The following is a 19469-nucleotide window of genomic DNA, read 5'->3' on the forward strand; positions in this document are numbered from 1 at the left end:
GTGTAACTCTGGCTGTCCTGGATCATACTCTGTAGACCAGGCTGGCCTTAAACTCACAGAGATCTACCTGCCTCTGCCTCCAGAGTACTGGGATTAAAGGCATGTGCCACCGCTGCTCTGCTTCATTTAACAATGTTTATTGAACTTAAGTCAACAACTCAAACAGTATTAAGATTAAGCACCCTAATACTGCTCAATCTAAAGATACACTAATTTGATATTTACAGCTGTGAAATTGCTAAAAGTATTTGTTTTCTATAATCAGGCCATTATATTTCATTAAGGACAGAAAACTTTGTATATTCAGTGAAGACACTTCATTTCCTAGCACATGGTTGTCTTGAATCTGAGCCTGGCTGTTTCAGATAGTATTCATGGGTGGCGTGTGGTGTGACAGCTTTCACAGTGTGAAGTGCGAATGTGCTGTGTTCAGAAGTGAAGTCACATGATGCCACACGGGCCCACTCACCAGAAACAGCTCAGATGCATTGTGTATTTTTATATCGAATTGATTTTTTTTTAAGTTTTTTTTTAGATTTATTTATTTATTATGTATACTGTGCTCTGTCTGCATGTGTGTCTACAGGCCAGAAGAGGGCACCAGATCTCATTACAGTTGGTTGTGAGCCACCATGAGGTTGCTGGGAATTGAACTCAGGACCTCTGGACAAGCAGCCAGTGCTCATAACCACTGAGCCATCTCTCCAGCCCTCGAATTAATTTTTATTGTTGAACATATAGACACCTTTTACTATTGCCCATTTTTTAATGACTGCCCCACATTCAAGTTTTGTGATCCTATATGGGGTTGTGACCCTGTTTTAGAAACTGGGTCGTGCAGAATAAATAGCTCTTAGTGGGATCAAAAAAAAAAAAAAAAAAAAAGGGTCAGGATTTTGAGAATAAAATCATGCTAAGATCTGAGCCATTATCAGCTCAATCAGCACAAGAATGTTAACAAGATCCGATCTGTTAAACGAGAGTGCTAGATTTCACAAACTGTGTACTGTAGAATTATTTACATCTCAGAGACCTGTCGTGACTCAAATGGAAATCATAGAATCAAGCTAATGTGTTCACTGGTGTTATTTTTCAGGGTTGGGAATCTGGTTCTCTTCCATACCCCAGCCAAGGCTCCTACGTTAAAAGGTCTTCACAGTATTGTTTCTGCCATGGCTAAAAGGATTGAATGTGTTCATTTCTGTCAGCAAAAAGTTTAGTAAAGTATAAAGATCTACAGAAAGTTCAGTTACATTTCTTGTCTCAACAGGGTGACTGCCCTGCCATCCGGAGTATTGCAGATCTATGATGCTGGCCCGGAGGATGCTGGGAATTACCGCTGTGTTGCGGCGACTGTAGCTCATAAGCGTAAAAGCATGGAGGCCTCTCTCACCATAATTCCAGGTACCATGCTAACGTGGTTTTTGTTGGTTTGTTTTCTCACATTCTTAGGAGATTTTTTATTGTCCTGCCTACTTTCCTCCTGGTTGTGTTCTGTCCGTCAGAATTTTGATGGCATTTAAATTCTTGTCATAGAGTGGGTTTGAGTTTCTTGTTTTCAGATAGAGACTTTCTCTGTGCTCCATCCTAGCCTTGAACTTGTAACCCTTCTGCTTCCGCCTCCTCCAAGGCTGGGATTACAGGTGTGTGCCACCATGCCTGTATTGCAATCTATTTGGAACAAAGCCTTTTACTAAGCAAATCTTTCCCAGGCAAGTGTGTTTTCTGTGTCAACCTCCTTGAGAAATATGGAATGATTGCTTTATAAATTTTTCACTTTTGTTTTTAAAAGCATAAAATACAGACAGGGGACAGAAAGAGTCCATTGCCAATAAAGATGTTTGTTTCTAATATGATATTCTTCAGCGTAAGCACTAACTGCTAATGGATACGCATTTTGGGGGTGTCACGTGACAGACTTTTTCAGGGGAGACAGATACGTGCCACCCAAGTTAGGGATTCCATTACAGACCAAAGTACAGACACCACCAAAGTAAACCAATGAGTTTTATTGGGGTTACTTACAGGAATGTGGGGGAAGGGTTAGTCAGAAATGACTCAAAGACAGCTGTGTCACCAAAGCCCACCCCAGCATGGGTGGCAGTCCACAAAGCTGGGAATCTGGAGCACTCTCAACCTGCAGAGACAAGGAGATCATGGTAGCCTGCTGGCTGCCAGCCTAACCCCAGGTTCAGTGAGAGACCCTGCCGCACAGGAATAAAGGGGAGAGTGACAAACAGGGTCCCTGTGCACACACATTCCACACAGGAAGGAAGGCAGGAAGGGACTGAGTGTCAGAGGAAATGAATGGAAAGCAAAGGTAAGCTGGGTGGGACGGCACCCACCTGTAATCCCAGGACCCTTGGGGTAGAGAGCAGGCGTTGAAGGCCATCCCTGAGTGTATAGGGAATTGGAAGCTAACCTAGGCTACGTGAGATCCTGTCTCAAAACAATGAAAGAATAAATGAAAGAGTAAGAATTGGCGTTTTAATGTTTCTTATGATTTATGTATTCTGTCTTTTCCTGCCCAAAGCTAATGAGTCCAGACCCTTCTACATGCCGACCATTGTAGCCGGTCCACAGAATGTAACTGTGTCTCTGCATCAGACTGTCGTTCTAGAATGCATGGCCACAGGATATCCCAAACCCATCATTTCCTGGAGCCGTCTTGGTAATCTGTCCTCCTCACTGACTGCGGGGGGTGGGGGTGGGGTGGGGGGGGGTGGGGGGGGGTGCGGGAGGCGGGGATGCAAGGGAGTCCTTCCTTGGAACTTCATTCTTTTTAGTGAAACGGATAAGATGTGTGTTTTACAGATAAGACACATTTGGCAGTTAAATCTGAATGACTTCTTTTTAGCTTTGCAATGTAAGGAAAGCTTATGCTCCCGAGAAATTGCTACTTTTTAATGATTGATTTCACGAATAGTGGTCATTTGGCATAATTTCAGATGAAGTGCGTTGTTTCAATTTACATGTTCTCTTTGAAATAGATCACAAATCCATTGATGTCTTTAACACTCGGGTACTTGGAAATGGCAATCTCATAATATCAGATGTCAAACTACAGCATACTGGAGTGTATGTTTGTCGGGCCACCACCCCTGGCACTCGCAACTTCACGGTTGCCATGGCAACTTTAACTGTATTAGGTATGCATTCTTTCTATACTCAGGAGATGCTTATGTTTCAATATTTGCCATTTTAATTTCTTTCATGGTTTTCTTTTTTAAGGTATTGTTTTTAATTATGTGTATGTATGTGTATAGGTTTATGCATGTGAGTGCAGTGCCCAAAGGTGCCAGAAGAGGGCACCGTATTCCCTGGAGCTGGATTTACAGGAGGTTGTGAGCTGCCCAATGTGGGTGCTGGGAAATGAACTTGAGTTCTCTGTAAGGGCAACAAATGCTCATAACCCTTGAGGCATCCTCTAGCCCTACATGGCTTTCTTTTAACTCCCGAGTTTGGCAGCAGTGATAGGGAGGTTGATAGTAAGTACTGAAAAGCCAGCAGTAAGTTTTAGGGGAAACAAAACTAAATCCCTGTGTTACAATACAGCTCTGCAATCATGTAGTGAAGTCAGCATGTTTGTGTGCATAGCTTCAAGCGCCTCCTTGTTTACGTTTCCCTTCTCCTTCTCATCTAACAATCTACACTCAATCTCTTGGTGACTGTGATCACAAGTGTCCTCTCATTGGGTTTAGTTAAGATGGGTTGTGGGTGTGAGTATGTGTTCACAGGTGGTCTCGGTGGAGGAAAGTAGGTGCTGAGCATCAGAAAAGCACTCTCCTAGTTCTGTTTCTATTGCTGTGATGAAATACCTCACCTCTACCAAAGCCATGTAGAGGAGAAAGGGTAAATTTTAGCTTGCAGTTACTTCCAGGTTATCGTCCATCATTGTGGGGAAGCCAAGGGGCTCAGATAGCTACTCACATCCATAGTCAGGAGGAGGGTGAAACGGATGCACGCATGCTCGCTTGCTGGCTTGTGTTCGGCTTGATTTCCCCTCTCCGTACAGGTCAGGATTCCCTGCCTAGGGAGTGGTGCCACCTACAGTGGACTGTGTCTTTCAGTACCAGTAAGACAGCCCTCCACAGACACGTCCACGGGGCAACCCAGGGTAGACAGTCCCTCCCCTGGATGACTCTAGGTTGTGTCAAGTTGACAAGGAAAGCTCCCCTCACACATACCTAGCTGGTGTAGAAGATTCAGACTCTCTGACATCGTTACACATGGGGTTTGTCCCATATATTCTTCTTTTTGTCATTCCTATTGGAACTATGGAACATATATATATATGTTATATATAATATATATATATATATAATTTTTTTTCCTTTTGAAATAGCTCCTCCTTCATTTGTTGAATGGCCTGAAAGTTTAACAAGACCACGAGCTGGTACTGCACGGTTTGTGTGTCAGGCGGAGGGAATCCCCTCACCCAAAATGTCCTGGTTGAAAAATGGAAGAAGGATACATTCAAACGGCAGGATTAAAATGTACAACAGGTAAGCCATGCTACTTCTAAATAAAACAATGCCTTTATTAGTTTTTACATGAATTGGCTATAGTAGCGTCAATCACCACATAATCTTGTCAGTTAACATTAAATGTAAGAAATTAACGTTTATAGCATTAGTGTGCCGTCTGTCATTTTGTATTTCATACGTGGATCTAATGTGATGTGTTATAACGGAGCACATGCCAAACAGTCCCCTGGATGGCAGTTCTAGCCTTGGTAGGCCACTAGCTAAGTGACCCCAGCAAACATGGACTCTGGGGGTCTTAGCTCCTTCTCCCAGCAAATGAAAAAAACAAGAATGAAGTAAGTTACTTCCTGATAGTCCCTCAAGGGTTCAAACTTAATGACTTTAAGAATGCAACTTGAGGGGCTGGAGAGATGGCTCAGCAGTTAAGAGCATTGACTGTTCTTCCACAGGACCTGGGTTCAATTCCCAGCACCCACATGGCAGCTCATAACTGTCTATAACTCCTGTTCCAGGGGACCTGACAGCCTCACACGGACATACATGCAGGCAGAACACCAATGCCCATAAAATAAAAATAAATTAAAAAAAAAAAAAGAGTGAAACTTGGCTGGTCATGGTGGCGCACACTTTTAATCCCAGCACTTGGGAGACAGAGGTAGGCGGATATCTGTGAATTTGAGATCAGCCTGGTCTACATAGAGAGTTATAGGACAGCCAGGGCTACATTATGAGAACCTGTCTTGAAAAGAAATACACACACACACACACACACACACACACACACACACACACACACATATATAGTAGTACTTTCTCATATATATATAATATATATATTATACATATATATGTAGGAGTACTTTCTCATTGGGACTGCCAGCCACAAATAATGACATGGAGACTTATTAATTATGAAAGCTCAGCCTTAGCTTAGGCTTGTTCCTGACTAGTTCTTATAACTTAAATTTACCCAGAGTTTTTTTTTTTTTTTTTTTGGTTTTTCGAGACAGGATTTCTCTGTGTAGCTTTGCGCCTTTCCTGGAACTCACTTGGTAGCCCAGGCTGGCCTCGACTCACAGAGATCCGCCTGGCTCTGCCTCCCAAGTGCTGGGATTAAAGGTGTGCGTCACCACCGCCCGGCCTACCCAGAGTTTTTAATCTACATTCTTCCTTGTGGTTTGTGACCTCAGCTCCGTACTGCCCATCCTGCTTCCTCTGCATCTGGCCGGCAACTCTGCCTTTCTGCTTCCCAGAATTCTTTCTCTGCCCAGAATTCCCGCCTATAGTCTCCTGCCTAGCTATTGGCTGTTCAGCTTTTTATTCTACCAATCATAGCAATACATCTTCACAGACTATAAAATATCCCACAATACACACACACACACACACACACACACACACACACACACACGCACACGCACACGCACGCGCACGCGCACACACACACAGTTTTTATTCTTGTAACATAATTTAATCAAAACTTTAAATTTTTTTGTTGACCTGAACTTCATGTGTGCATTGCAATATGAGTTAAGTTTAGACAGTGGAAGAGAGTAATACGCTTTTCTATTAAACACCATTAAAAAAAAAAGTAATTAAAGCAAAGAAAATTCAGCTACCGTAAATACTGATGAAGACTGAGAATATAAATCAGAATAATTTTAAGTAATTAATGTAGATTATTTTTTATTAGAACTGGTTGTTCTCATATAAAGGGAGAGTACATTTAGCAATAGCTTTTTAATGTCATCACTGGAATTTTTTTTTATGGATATAAATTTTTTTTTTCTTTCCTCAGCAAATTGGTAATTAACCAGATTATCCCTGAAGATGATGCTTTTTATCAGTGCATGGCCGAAAACAGCCAAGGCTCTGCTCTGTCTCGAGCCAGACTGACCGTGGTCATGTCGGAAGACAGACCCAGCGCTCCGTATAACGTTCATGCCGAAACCATGTCGAGCTCCGCCATCCTTCTCGCTTGGGAGAGGCCACTGTACAACTCAGACAAGGTCATCGCCTACTCTGTGCACTACATGAGAGCAGAAGGTGAATGACTTGGGAGCCTCCCCTGCCACCCCCTACCCCCCAACCCCCACCCCTGGAGCAGAGGACCGAACCCAGGGCCTTGTGCTTGCTAGGCAAGCTCTCTACCACTGACTAAATCCCCAACCTGGGAGCCTCTCCTAAGCATTGTTTGCTATCCTGGGTTTGTTCTCAGCAGCCAGAGACAAGGCTCAGTAGGGAAAGTGCTTACCTGGCATGCATGAGGCCCTGGGTTTGATCCCCAGAACTACAGGAACCCGATGTGGTGACACATGCCTGTGATCTGAACACTTGGGAGGTAGAGGCAGGCAAATCAGAAGTTCAAGGCCATCCTTGACTACATAGCAAATTTGAGGCCAACCTGGGCTACCTAAGCTTGTATCTTATCCAAACCAAAACAAAATATTTGTCTTCAGAATGAATAACAGCTGAGAGAATTTCACCCAAGGGGACTATATCACATCAACTCTTGTCTCCGTCTAAGATCCCAGTGACAAATCAAAGCTCTGTCCCACCAATAAGGTTATTGGGGTGACTTAGAGAACATGGGTGAGAAGTCACTGTCAGGAGCATGACCCAACGCAGCCATACTGAAAAGTCTTGTTTGTTTGTTTTTTGTTTTCTGAGACAGGGTTTCTCTGTGTAGCCCTGGCTGTCCTGGAACTCACTCTGAAGACCAGGCTGGCCTTGAACTCATACAGATTCGCCTGCCTCTGCCTCCTGATTGCTGGAATTAAAAGGAACTGCCACCACCACCCAGAAATTGTGCTATTTTCAATTCTATGTATGTTGAATATTTTCATTTTGAAAGAAAATTAAACAAGACTGGCTGGGATATAGCTCAGTGGAAGAACCCTCAGATAGCATGTGTAAGGCCCTGGGTTCAATCCTCAGTACCACCAGAAGAAAAAAAACGTTATATAAAAAGTTAACAAGACATTTTTGTGGTATCTCATATCAAATTAAATATCAGAGCTAGAGAAACAGTTCAGTGGTACAGGCACTAGCTGCTTTTGCTGAGGACCTGGGTTCGGTTCTCAAAACCCACATCAGGTGCTTCCTACTGCCCATACCTCTAGCTCTCAGGATCCAGCCCTCTCTTCTGGCATCCTTTGGCACAGGCACATACAAAAATGTAGGCACTCACCTACACAAATACACATACACACCTAAGTCTGAAAAAGTTAAATATCAAATCTCTTCTAGTTCTTGTTATTCTGAACAAGAACTGGTGTTCGGAGGATTAAGAATAAAGTCCTTCAGGAAAGGCGCAAAGATACACAGAGAAACCCTGTCTCGAAAAAACCAAAAAAAAAAAAAAAAAAAAAAAAAAAAGAATAAAGTCCTTTTTTATCTGACTTTTGGACAAAATTGTTGCAGAAGCAGAAGAGCTGTTCACAAATCCCCGGGATTTCTCCCTGACTCAGGTTTACACGGGCTAGTTTTCTACAGGAGCCGTCTGGCTTGTAAGCAGCTTGCGTTAGGACCAGGGTGAACCCTCAAGAATGGTGCTGGGCTCACGTTGTCTGCGGAGGCAGGTGGTTTGCGCTTTGGTTTTTACACTCGGAGGCAGCGTTTTGAAAAGGGATATTCTGAATGTAAATCGAGGGCCCCGGTAGCAAGAAGAACGTTCTGGTGAGAGCATGCTGGAGTGTGTTCCTTCTCTCCGCTGGCTCGGGAAGGTGAAAGGAAAGCTGGCTTTGGGGGGCCCCACTCTTGTTCACCATTGTGCTGGCTTCATTAGAGCCCCGCAGGCCGCTCAGCGCTCTATTCAGGGGCAGCACAAGGCTTTTTCATTTGAACTCGAGGACTTTGTGTAGTGGGTCAGAAATTGTGCTATGCGGTTCCTAATTAACGAGCCATTAGCCAGTGTGTTGTGAAACGCCTCTAATCTCGTCTAATTAAAATGCTATGAAGTTAATTCAGAAATGTGGGAAAACTCGGTGCTGGAATGTGCCTTCTGTTTTGTTTATCAGTCCAGGGCAGGGAGGAGGGCCCGGTGCTGAGACCAGTGGGATAGAGTTGACCAGCGGCCTGTGGACCGGTGTGCGCCTGCGCCGTGGCTGGCGGTGCCGCGCCCGGTCCCCCAGGTCTGCCCGCAGGAATTAAGTCCACACAGACAGAACCCCTCCTGTACCTTGCCTCGTGCGTTTTACCAAAGCAGCCCCGAGAATTTGTTTCCCTCTTTAAAAACCTGAACGCTCACCGTGGGACCCTCTTCCGTTTCACTTTTAGTATTAAGAACAGAAAGACCTGTGTTGACCCGTGCGGCAGAATGAGATCCTTGGCAGGCCAGCTTTTCATTCGGTTTGTTTTTGCAAAAAGCAGAATCTGTGTATTCCCCGCCGCCGTCTCTCTGTTTATGTTCAACAGAAAGCCGGAGTTTAAGCGAGGACGTTTGCTTGCTGGGGTACAGTGGTCCGTTGTGCCGCGCTCTCCTGCCTCACTCACTCACTCTTCACAGCCCCTCCTGTTTTGACTAGGTGGTAGACGACCTTAGAGAAGGTGGATTCTTTTTAGGAAATGTTCCAACCAGTAATTTTTAGACAAAGAGCTTCGTTGCTTTTAGGCAATAAGGAGCTTTCTGTGCACTGAAGGGCGTTGTGTGCAGGGTCATAGGAGGCAACAGAGATAGCCACGAGGAGAAAAGAAAGGCCTTGCTAATTTTATTTTGAATGTTTGTCTTGTTTATTTTGAAACAGGGTTTCTCTGTGTAGCTCTGTCCTGGAACTTGCTTGTAGACGAAGGCTGGCCTCGAACTCACAGAGACCCGTCTGCCTCTGACTACCACGTGCTGGGGCTAAAGGTATATGTCACCACTGCCTGGCTGAATATTTGTCATTTTTAAACGTGGATCCTTTGGTCTAGGCTTAAATAATGAGGAGTATCAGGTGGTCCTTGGAAACGACACAACTCATTACATCATCGATGACTTAGAACCGGCCAGCAACTACACTTTCTACATCGTGGCGTACATGCCCATGGGAGCCAGCCAGATGTCGGACCATGTGACCCAGAACACTCTAGAGGATGGTAAGGAAGCACAGTTCTGGGTCCTCAAGTGCGGACATTTGTAGACTTGGTCACTTCCAGTGAGTAAGCCTGTTTGGTTAAACGAAAACGGTTCGGTTAAGCCGCCACAGGCCAGTTGCTCTCTCGGGTCTCAGCCTTACCTTTTTGTCGTAACGTGATAAAGGACACTTAAAAAAAAAACAGATTTTATTTTTCAAAATTGGCTGTAAGTTTAGTTCCAGGGCATCTGGTGCCCTCGCCTGCTCTGTGGGCACTGCATGTGTATAGTATACAAACTTACATACGGGCAAACACTCATACTGAGGAAATAACTCTTTTAAGAAGGTAGTGGATGGTTTTTTAAAAAAAGATGAGGTTGTGTAGGCAGGAACCCCCCCTCTGCACAGGCTGGTCAGTGTCCCCTGCCCAAGCCGTCGTTTACTTCTGTAAAGGGGCCTTCGAGAATCTGCCAAGCTTGACACTTGGTGTATCCCGGGAGTCTCATGAGCTCCTGTAGGGAATACTTCAGTTCAGAGGATGCTGCCCTACAACATCAGGGCATGCTCAGGCTCACACACAAACACATAAATAAACGTAATAATTAAAAATAATAAAATTCACTTTTTTTTGTTTGTTTGTTTTTCAAGATAGGATTTCTCTGTATAACAGCCCTGGCTGTCCTGGAACTTGCTTTGTAGACCAGGCTGGCCTTGAACTCACTGAGATCTGCCTGCCTCTGCCTCCCAAGTGCTGGGATTAAAGGTGTGCACCACCACTGCCCGGCTCACATTCATTTTTTATTATTTTTTTTTAATTTTTATTTTTTCTACATTTATTTATTTATTATGTATACAGTATTCTGCCTGCATGTGTCCCTGCAGGCCAGAAGAGGGCGCCAGATCTCATTACAAGTGGTTGTGAGCCACCATGTGGTTGCTGGGAATTGAACTCAGGACCTCTGGAAGAGCAGTCGGTGTTCTTAACCACTGAGACATTACTCCAGCCCCACATTCATTTTTTTTTAATACGAGACTCTTACACGTTGAAAACTTCTTGGTTGCAGTTCTGGAGCCCGGGCTTCCTTGCTATACTGTGACATACTCTCCCTTGCTTCAGAGGGACTTTGGTAGACTTATTTGTGAATTTGTCTCACATTGTGTGGTTAGCAAATAATGATATTCATCTTGGGCAACCACCTAACCATCACCGCAGACTGCGTGCTCTGATGGCACCCTCACTGTATTTCCTTTCTTCTGGCCGGAAGCTGGCTTCGCTGAGAGCCTCTGCTCCAGCCGGAAGCGTCTCCACAGTAACCCCGTTGTGTGTTGCCGTTAAGAGGATCCCACAAGTGTGACGGTGCTGAGTAGCATCGTGATTGTAAATCTTTATGAACAACGTATTTCCTCATTTCACTAGTGCCCCTGAGACCTCCCGAAATTAGCTTGACGAGCCGAAGTCCCACCGACATTCTCGTCTCCTGGCTGCCCATCCCGGCAAAGTACCGGCGGGGCCAAGTGGTGCTGTATCGGCTGTCCTTCCGCCTGAGCACTGAGAATTCCATCCAAGTTGTGGAGCTCCCAGGGACTGTGCACGAGTACCTCCTGGAAGGCCTGAAGCCTGACAGTGTCTATCTGGTCCGGATTACTGCTGCCACCCGCGTGGGGCTGGGAGAGTCATCGGTGTGGACCTCACACAGGACGCCCAAAGCCACGAGCGTGAAAGGTAACACCTCCCAAGGACTTTTCAGAAAGAGAAATAGTGTTTTACGTTTGAATTAGAATTTTCCACTCCTAGTTACACGTAATATATCTATGTCTTATTTTTAAAATTCTTATTTTCTATTTTTTGTGTATGTATGAGTGTTTTGCCGGCATGCATGTCTGTGCATCACTTGTGTGCAGTGCCCACAGAGGCCAGAAGAGGGCATCAGATCCCTGGAACCGGGTAACAGATGGTTGTGAGCCGCCATGTGGGTGCTGGGAATGGAACCCTGGTCCTCTGGAAGGGCAGCCCATGTTCTTAACTGTTGAGTCATCTCTCCATCCCATATTTTTTTTTCCATCTCATATTTTAAATTTGTGTGTCAATGTTTGCAGATATTACACAGTTTATGAACTTAATTGAAAAATCCTAAGCTTTTCCTTGGAACTGGTGCCATAGCTCAGTTGGTAGGGCGGTTTCCTAACGTGCACAAAGTCCAGGCTGCAGCACCTAGGGCTCTCCACACCAGGTCTCGTGGCTCACTTGCTGGCCCATAATCCCAGCACTAGAGAGGAGTAGAGGCAGGAGGGTTGGAAGTTCATCGCTGGCTGTGGTTTTTGAGTTTGAAGCCAGCGTGGGACATGAAAACCTATTAAGGAGAAAGTGTAAAAAGAGGAGTGGGCTGTAGTGTGGTTAGTAGAGCGCTTGCAAGGTCCTGGGTTCATAAACAAATCAAGCCTTTGACTCAGGTTTTCTGTTTGCCCATTTGTGGGAAAAGCTGCTGATCGCTCCGTTAGTTTGCTTAGCAAAACCTTCAGGAGTCCCAGTCAGACTGGCTTCCAGAGGGGCCATAGAAACTGAGACCTACTGCATAGTGTAGTGTGTTCTTAAGTCATTAGTTTCAAAAGACAGGTGGAAACGTAGACTATTACTGATGTGGGGTCTAACATGACTGGTCTGTTGTCATTTGACTGGAAATACTCTACAGTAAAAATTAGAACACACAATTGGCTATTTTAAAATAATTACATATACGAACATAGATGCTCTCTTGCTATGTGCATGTCTTAGTCTTTTAGGTAGTATATTTAAATCCTATTTCTATACTAAACATCGTTGTGAAATTTGTAAACGTATTTTTTTTTGCGTGTGTGTGTGTGTGTGTGTGTGTGTGTGTGCATACGAAGTCATGTGTGGAAAGCAGAGAACATGTGGGACTTAGTCTCTTCTTCCACTTTGTTGGACCTGGGGATTGAACTCAGTTCGTCAGATTTGGCAGCAAGCTCCTTTCCCCACTGAGTCATCCTGCTGGCTTGTCACTGTGGAAGTTTGAACGTTAGGTCAAAGTATGATGGTTGGACTTTGCAACATCGGCTTGACGCTGAGAGAGAGGTGTGTGCTGCCCCCTGGCTTCCTGTGGACTGTGGGGTGTTGACACAGTGCTGTCTCTTCTAGCCCCTAAGTCTCCTGAACTGCATTTGGAACCCCTGAACTGTACGACCATCTCCGTGAGGTGGCTGCAAGACACTGAGGACCCAGCTGCCATTCAGGGCTACAAGCTGTTTTATAAAGAGGAAGGGCAGCAGGAGAATGGACCTATTTTCCTAGACACCGGCGACCTGCTGTATACGCTGAGTGGCTTGGGTGAGTGTGTCTGTATTGTGCAGATCCTTTATCCTCTTGCTGCGGCCGACTGGGGAAAGGGTTATTGGATGGAAGAGAATTGACTCGATTACAAAGAACCGATGTCTCTGTGTCCTTACACAGTTCTTCTCCTTGCCTCCCGCTCTGGGAGTCTGTTTTTCTTTTTAAAGATCACTGTTGGTACGGGGAGATCCTGTTATTATGGGTATCCGATGGATGTAGAAGAGGATTATAGGGGCCGGCAAGATGGCTTAGTGGGCAGAAGCACTTGTGTGCAAGCCCGGTGACCTGAGGTCATTGCCCCCATGTCAGGGGGGAAGGAGGGAACTGACGCCTGAAAATTATCCTCTGTCTTCCACATGCATGCTGACGTGTGGATGCCTGCACTCACATTATACACCTGTCTTTTCACACACACACACACACACACACACACACACACACACACACACACACAAAATAAAGAATAAGACTGTAGAGTGAAGATTTTGTAAAGTGATTGAATAATAGTAAATACGTTTAACTTAGAATTTGGTTGATTGGTATCAAACAGTTTACATAAATGGTGTATAATAATGCTCTTACCTCTGTCCCACATGACTGTAAATATTTACTCCATGGTCTCAGACACACTAGAGATAAAACACTCAATCCCTGTTTATGGCTTCGTCTGTGTTCTCAGAGAAAATGGCTTGTTCTTGTTTTATTTTCTTTATGTGGGAAAAGAACTGTGTGATGTAATCGTGTTTAACAAATTATGAAGTTGGGGCTGGGATATGACTCAGTGGTGGAGTGCTTGCCTAACGTGCATGAAGCCCTAGCTTCAATCCCCAGCTCTGTAATGAGAGAGAAAGAGGGAAGGAGGGAGAGAGGAACGCTGAGACAGAGAGACACACACTGGGAGATCTGCAGAGACTCACTGGATTGTTGTGGCATCTTATGCACACAGTCGGAGCTTAGGAAGCACTGTGGCTTTTCCTTCTAGATTAGCCTTTGGAGATGATGTAAGGGGAGAGGCCCAGTGGTCCTAGTGTGGGGAATCATCATTTCCATCCCTGGGTCAACAGGACATGCTGTGAACCTGTCCTCGGATGCAGGAGCACAGAAATCCATCCCATGGTCCCTTGCCATGGTTTTCCAGATGGTGTTTTGCTTGTAATCTTATTATTTGGTTTTTAATTTAATCTGCATTCGGTTAAATAAATTTACTGCCGATCTCTGTCAAGAAGCTTATAAATGATGAGCAGTGACATATGGTCCAGGTCCAGCGTCCTTAATCTACTGGTTACGATGATGTTAGCCCAGCCTCGAGGGCCCCGAGCTTTCCATGTTTATGTTTCCCTGTGGCTTCTCAGTGTGCCCTCCCTTTCCGTGAGTTCATCATTGATGAGAGGGGACTTGTTGCTTGTATCCAGTGGGAAACGGGCTGTGAGGCAGTTGATGAAAAGCTGTAGATCAGGGCTGGAGGTGGCCCAGTGGTTCAGAGCTGCTATTGCACCGGACCAGAATCTGGTTCCGTGCGTCCATATGGCAGCTCACACCACCTGTAACTGCCACTTCAGGGGATCGTTTGCACTCACATGTAGATACTCCTGCAGACACATAAATCAAGATAATTTGGGGGGCCTAGAGGGATGGCTCAGCAGTTAAGAGCACTTGCCACTGATCCAGAGGACACAAGCACTCACGTGGCCGCTCGTAACCATCTGTAACTCCAGTCCCCGGGGATCTGACAACCTCTTCTGGCCCCCTAGGGCTCCAGGCACACACATAAGCACACAGACAGATATATGCGGGCAAAACACTCATATGGATAAAATGAGTAAATGTTCAGAAAATATACAAGAACGAATCTACAGCTCAAACCCAGTACTTCGATTGTTCTCGTTGTTAAAGACGTTGAAGTGTGTAGGAGAAACAGAAACATGTTCCTCAACATGCTTCTTGGGCATACATTCCAGCTAGCTTATCTTAAGTTGAATAATAGTTAGAAAATGAAATAAACTAAGCTCTGCTTTTGCAAGAAGCTCAGAAATGGTGCATTGAGACTTAGGCAGTAAGCGGGGCATGGTGGCACACATCTGTAATCCCCACACTCCAGAGAAGGTGGAGAGGATGAGGACTTTAGACCACCTTCAGCTATGTAGCAAGTTCAAGGGCAGCCTGTCTCAGAAAAACAAAATCACCAGTAGTTAAAAGCAGTTCTTTAACATCTCGTTAAGATTTATTTATTTTACCATGTGTATGCATCTGTGGGGGGTGGGTGGGTATGTGTATGGGACTGCAGGTGCCCTCAGGGGCTGGAAGGGAGTGTCAGAGCTCCTGGAAGTGGGTGTGAGCTGCCCAGGGTGGGTAGTGAGAGTTCAGATCCTCTGGAAAAACAGTGTGTGCTCTTAACTACGGAGCCACCTCTCCAGCCCCAGCTAGTTAGCATTTAAGCTTTCTCTAGAGATGTGTATACATACATGTATCTGTGGATGGACGAAATAAGGAAGAGACGCATATATACAGAAGTGTTCCTTGATTCATTCATTTGGGGAGAGATAGAGGAAGGGAGGTAGGCCCACTGATTTTATTTTTATTATTTATTTATTTAGAACTGTGATGCTCTCCAAATAATAGCTTTCCAAACTGTAAACTATTATGGGTTTTTTTTTTTTGTTTTTGTTTTTTGTTTTTCCGAGACAGGGTTTCTCTGTGTAGTTTTGGTGCCTGTCCTGGATCTCGCTCTGTAGACCAGGCTGGCCTCGAACTCACGGAGATCCGCCTGGCTCTACCTCCCGAGTGCTGGGATTAAAGGCGTGTGCCACCACCACCCGGCTGCTCTTGCCGTTTTTTTGCTGTAACATCTGTTATGCATGCCATCTGAGGTAGCTCCATTTAAAAAATCACCTGTGTGGGGGAAGTGCCGTGTTTCCCCGTGTACTTATGTACCTGTACACACATATGTGTGGAAGCTGGAGGTCAGTGTCTGTTGTTTTCCTTTTGATCTCACCTTACTTTTTGGAGACAAGTTCCCTCACTGAACTTGGAGCTCACCCATCGGCTACATAAACTAACCAGCAAGCACCAGGGACAGGACCCCCTGCCTGCCTCTGCCTTCCCAGTGCTGGGATTACATAGGTTGTATTTTTCTGCATGTGCTACTGGATCCAAACAGAGATCGTCATGCTTGTGAGGCAAGCATGTCACTCACCATCTCTCCAGGCTCGTCAAATCACTTTAAATGCATCAACTAGAACATGACTTTGGGGTGGTGGACACGCCGTATCAATTTAAGTAGCCCCGAGTTTCCTGACTGCGGAATTAGCCTGATTGCTCGAGTTCAAGGTAACAAGGCCTCTGTGGCCGTAGGTGTTTCCTCGCTAGGCAGCAGGTTCAGTATCTCTGCATCTGCTAGTAACCACCTGAGTGGCTGGCAGGGAGGCGGTTGTGTGGGTTCGAGTACTGTTCAGCTGTTGAGCAGACTGTCTTCAAGGTGCCTTCGAACCTGAGACCCCCGATTCTCATCGTTTTTATTCCGTTCCCACCAGGGCCTGGCCAAGCTTTCGGCAGGCACATGTTAATATGTGGGAAGGGGCAGGGTGTTCCGTGAAGGGGACAGCTGACCATCTGGGACCATTTTTAACCAGAGCATCTGGCAGTGGCTGCCTGTTTAACAGAGAGTGATGTGTCCAGAGGGCAGTAGGTTAAGGGAACCCTGTTTGTGCCTGGCCTGGTGAATGCCGGCTTTCACAGAGCCTTGGCTTGGGAAGGTGCCCGGAGTGGGGCCAGCTTCACTAAGTGGGCTTGGAAATGAGTGTACACGCCTCTGCTGGCCAATCGAGTGTCAGTTTTACATAACGAAGTGCTTTCTCGAAATTTCATTTTCACACTAACCCCCACTGATGCCTTTAGAAACACCCCCCCCTGCCGTCGCCGCCGCTCTCATTCCTGGTAATTAAGTTTTCAATTTAAAAAGTATGTTATTGGGACATGATCTCCCTAGGAATACGCACAATTCTTTGTTCTAAAAGACAGAAAAGCAAATGAATTTATATCTTTAAGTTAATTTAAATGTTTAAAAAAAAGATGACGAAAAGATTTGAGGGGTCCGATTTCCACTTAAAGCAGTAAGGATGAAGCCAAATGATATTTAATTAGCTGGTTTGCCCCATGTTCCTGCACATGCCCGGTTAACTAAATTTAATTGGTGTTATTAGTGGGAGGTATTTTAGATCATTTTACTCTAACATCTACCTCAAAACTCAGTTCCTTAAGATGTGGAGTACTTTGTCTGTGGGTTGAAGAAATTCTCATGCCTTTAATAGTAAAATATGTGGTTGTGTGTGTGTGTGTGTGTGTGTGTGTGTGTATAGTATATATAATATATAAAATATATAATGTATACTAGCCTATAATGTATAATAGTCTAATATAATGTATAATAGCTTTATATGTCCAAGGCCTGGGGTCCAATCCCCAGCATTTAATAATAAAGTATGATATGAATTTCTATAGAGAGGAAGAAATAATTAATTGTTTCTAGTTTGTTCAGGTTTGACTTTAAAATGCAGTTTCCTGGGATCTGGCTTTTTTATGGGGAGAAGAAGAAGCATCAGCTTGTGACTTAGTCGTTGGTGGGATTTGTTGTGAGTGTTGTGTTGAGGGCCCTTCAGGATTTGCTCATATTTTTCCCTTGCCTCTTTGAGTGTTCATCTGAGTTACAAGATAAATGTTTGCAATACTTATCACACAATAAAGAAAAAATTAATAAGACATCTATGTTCCCTGATAGTAGATTGAAAAAAATTCCTCTTAATTATTTCTTTTTTAAAAAATGAATTTTACACTTATTTGATTTTATTTTGAATGAGTATGTGAGTATGCACATGTCACAGTGTGCCTATGGAGACCAGAGGACAAAGTCAGTTCTTGTCTTGCACCATGGGGTTCTGGGGATCAAACTTAGCTTGTCAGTCTTGGCAGCAAGTGCTTTTATTGGCTAAGCCATCTCAGCAGCCAAAAAAATCCTGATATTAGTGGACCCGTGGCGGTGGCTCACACCTTAAGTCCCTTAAATCCCAGTGCTCGGGAAGCAGAGGCAGGAGGATTTCGGTGAGTTTGAGGCCAGCCTGATCTACAGAGCGAGTTCCAGGACAGCCAGGGAAGTTACACAGAGAAACTCTGTCTCAAACAAACAAAACAAAACAAAAAAATTCTGACATTAGTGTGTCTGACTGAAGTAGGACTGTTTCCACAAGCCAATTGTAGCTAGAGGCATATCTTCAGATTTATTCTTTCAATTTGGAAAGAATCCTGCCCGATGTCAGGTCTTCCTGTGGTTATCTTGGGAATCCACAGGTGCCCGCCACCGCTCCCTCACAATCCATCATTTCCAGCATTCTGACAGATCAGACAAAAATACCAGCTAAGGAAGCATATTTCTCTTGCCTAGGATTGACTCCAATTCTGCGGCTCGATGGCAAGTCGCAGCTCTTGGCTTAATTTTTTAGATGGAGATGGTACTAATCACACCTGTTTTAGAATGTGAGGAGGGCAGAGTGAAATGATGCAGGTGGAGGCTGGTACAGCACCCTGCAAACAGCATCCGAAGCCCACAAGAGATGCCAGCTGTTCCTGTTTGTAAAATGCTTTCCCCAGAGCTGAGAATGGAGTTTAGTGGCGGAGCATTTGGATAGCACAGATGAAGCCTGGGATTGGATCCCAGCCTAGGGAAAAATTGATCTCCCAGGGTGGAGCTGGTATTCAGAAAAAGTTTTCCCCCTATTTTGTTGGTGGTGATGATGATGTATGTTTGGGTTTTTGAGACAGGGTTCCATAGTTGATCTGGAATTTGCCCAAGGTTGGTCTTGAACTCCTGATCTTCCTGCTTGTACGTATGTGTGTGTGTGTGTGTGTGTGTGTGTGTGTGTGTGTGTGTGTGTGTGTGTGTGTGTGTGTAAATTAACCATAATTCTTGTTAAGCCACAGATTTTATTCAGTGAGTTCAGATGCAGTCTAAAGGTTTTGCATTTCTTCCTACTTTTGAGAATAGAGAATCCAAGCCAGGGGTCAGCAAAATTTTCTCCTGATGAGCTGGAGAGTAAATCCTCTAGCTTTTGTGTGTGTTGTGGCCTGAATTCTTTGGTCTTCACAAAAGCCCTGTGTTGAAGCCCCAACGTTCCGTGTTTAGAAATAGGATCTGTGTGAGCATGATGATGGTTAAGTGAGGTCATGAGGATGGGGTCCTAATCTGCTTTTTATTTTCCCAAGGAAAGAAGGGAAGGCATGTATTACAAAATAATTAGAAGATGGGAAGTCTAGTTAAGTATCTAGAAAGAAAAGATTCAATCATGAAATAAACAGCCCAGATATGGGGCCACTAGAGCCTAAGGTGGTTTAGTCTCGTGAAGTTCTAGAAAGAGAAGGAATCGGGGTAGGGGATGTCAGACAAGTTGGGACTTTCCCATTCTCCCTTCCCTGCCCCTCTCCCCTAAACTGAAGATTTCTCACAGTGTCTTGGTTTCTGTCAGTGAGCAGAGTTACACTTTGACTTACGTTTCTCGCAGCTACGTAAGGATTTTTCCTTTCCTGGTTATA

The 19469-nt window shown here is 44.7% G+C and overlaps 1 protein-coding gene across 1 annotated transcript in view; it reads left to right on the forward strand.

Annotated features, from left to right (window-relative positions):
- Positions 1–19469, forward strand: part of Prtg (protogenin) — a 108362-nt gene that overhangs the window by 43791 nt on the left and 45102 nt on the right. Inside the window, exons 4-11 of the mRNA XM_052714155.1 lie at positions 1271–1404; positions 2534–2671; positions 2991–3149; positions 4346–4505; positions 6286–6533; positions 9399–9563; positions 10959–11264; positions 12699–12887. Coding sequence (XP_052570115.1) covers positions 1271–1404; positions 2534–2671; positions 2991–3149; positions 4346–4505; positions 6286–6533; positions 9399–9563; positions 10959–11264; positions 12699–12887 — 1499 coding nt within the window. The remainder of the gene's footprint in view (positions 1–1270; positions 1405–2533; positions 2672–2990; positions 3150–4345; positions 4506–6285; positions 6534–9398; positions 9564–10958; positions 11265–12698; positions 12888–19469) is intronic.

This window comes from Peromyscus californicus, unplaced genomic scaffold (genome assembly GCF_007827085.1).
Source record: "Peromyscus californicus insignis strain IS unplaced genomic scaffold, ASM782708v3 Scaffold_11__1_contigs__length_118956290, whole genome shotgun sequence".
Lineage (NCBI taxonomy): Eukaryota > Metazoa > Chordata > Mammalia > Rodentia > Cricetidae > Peromyscus > Peromyscus californicus.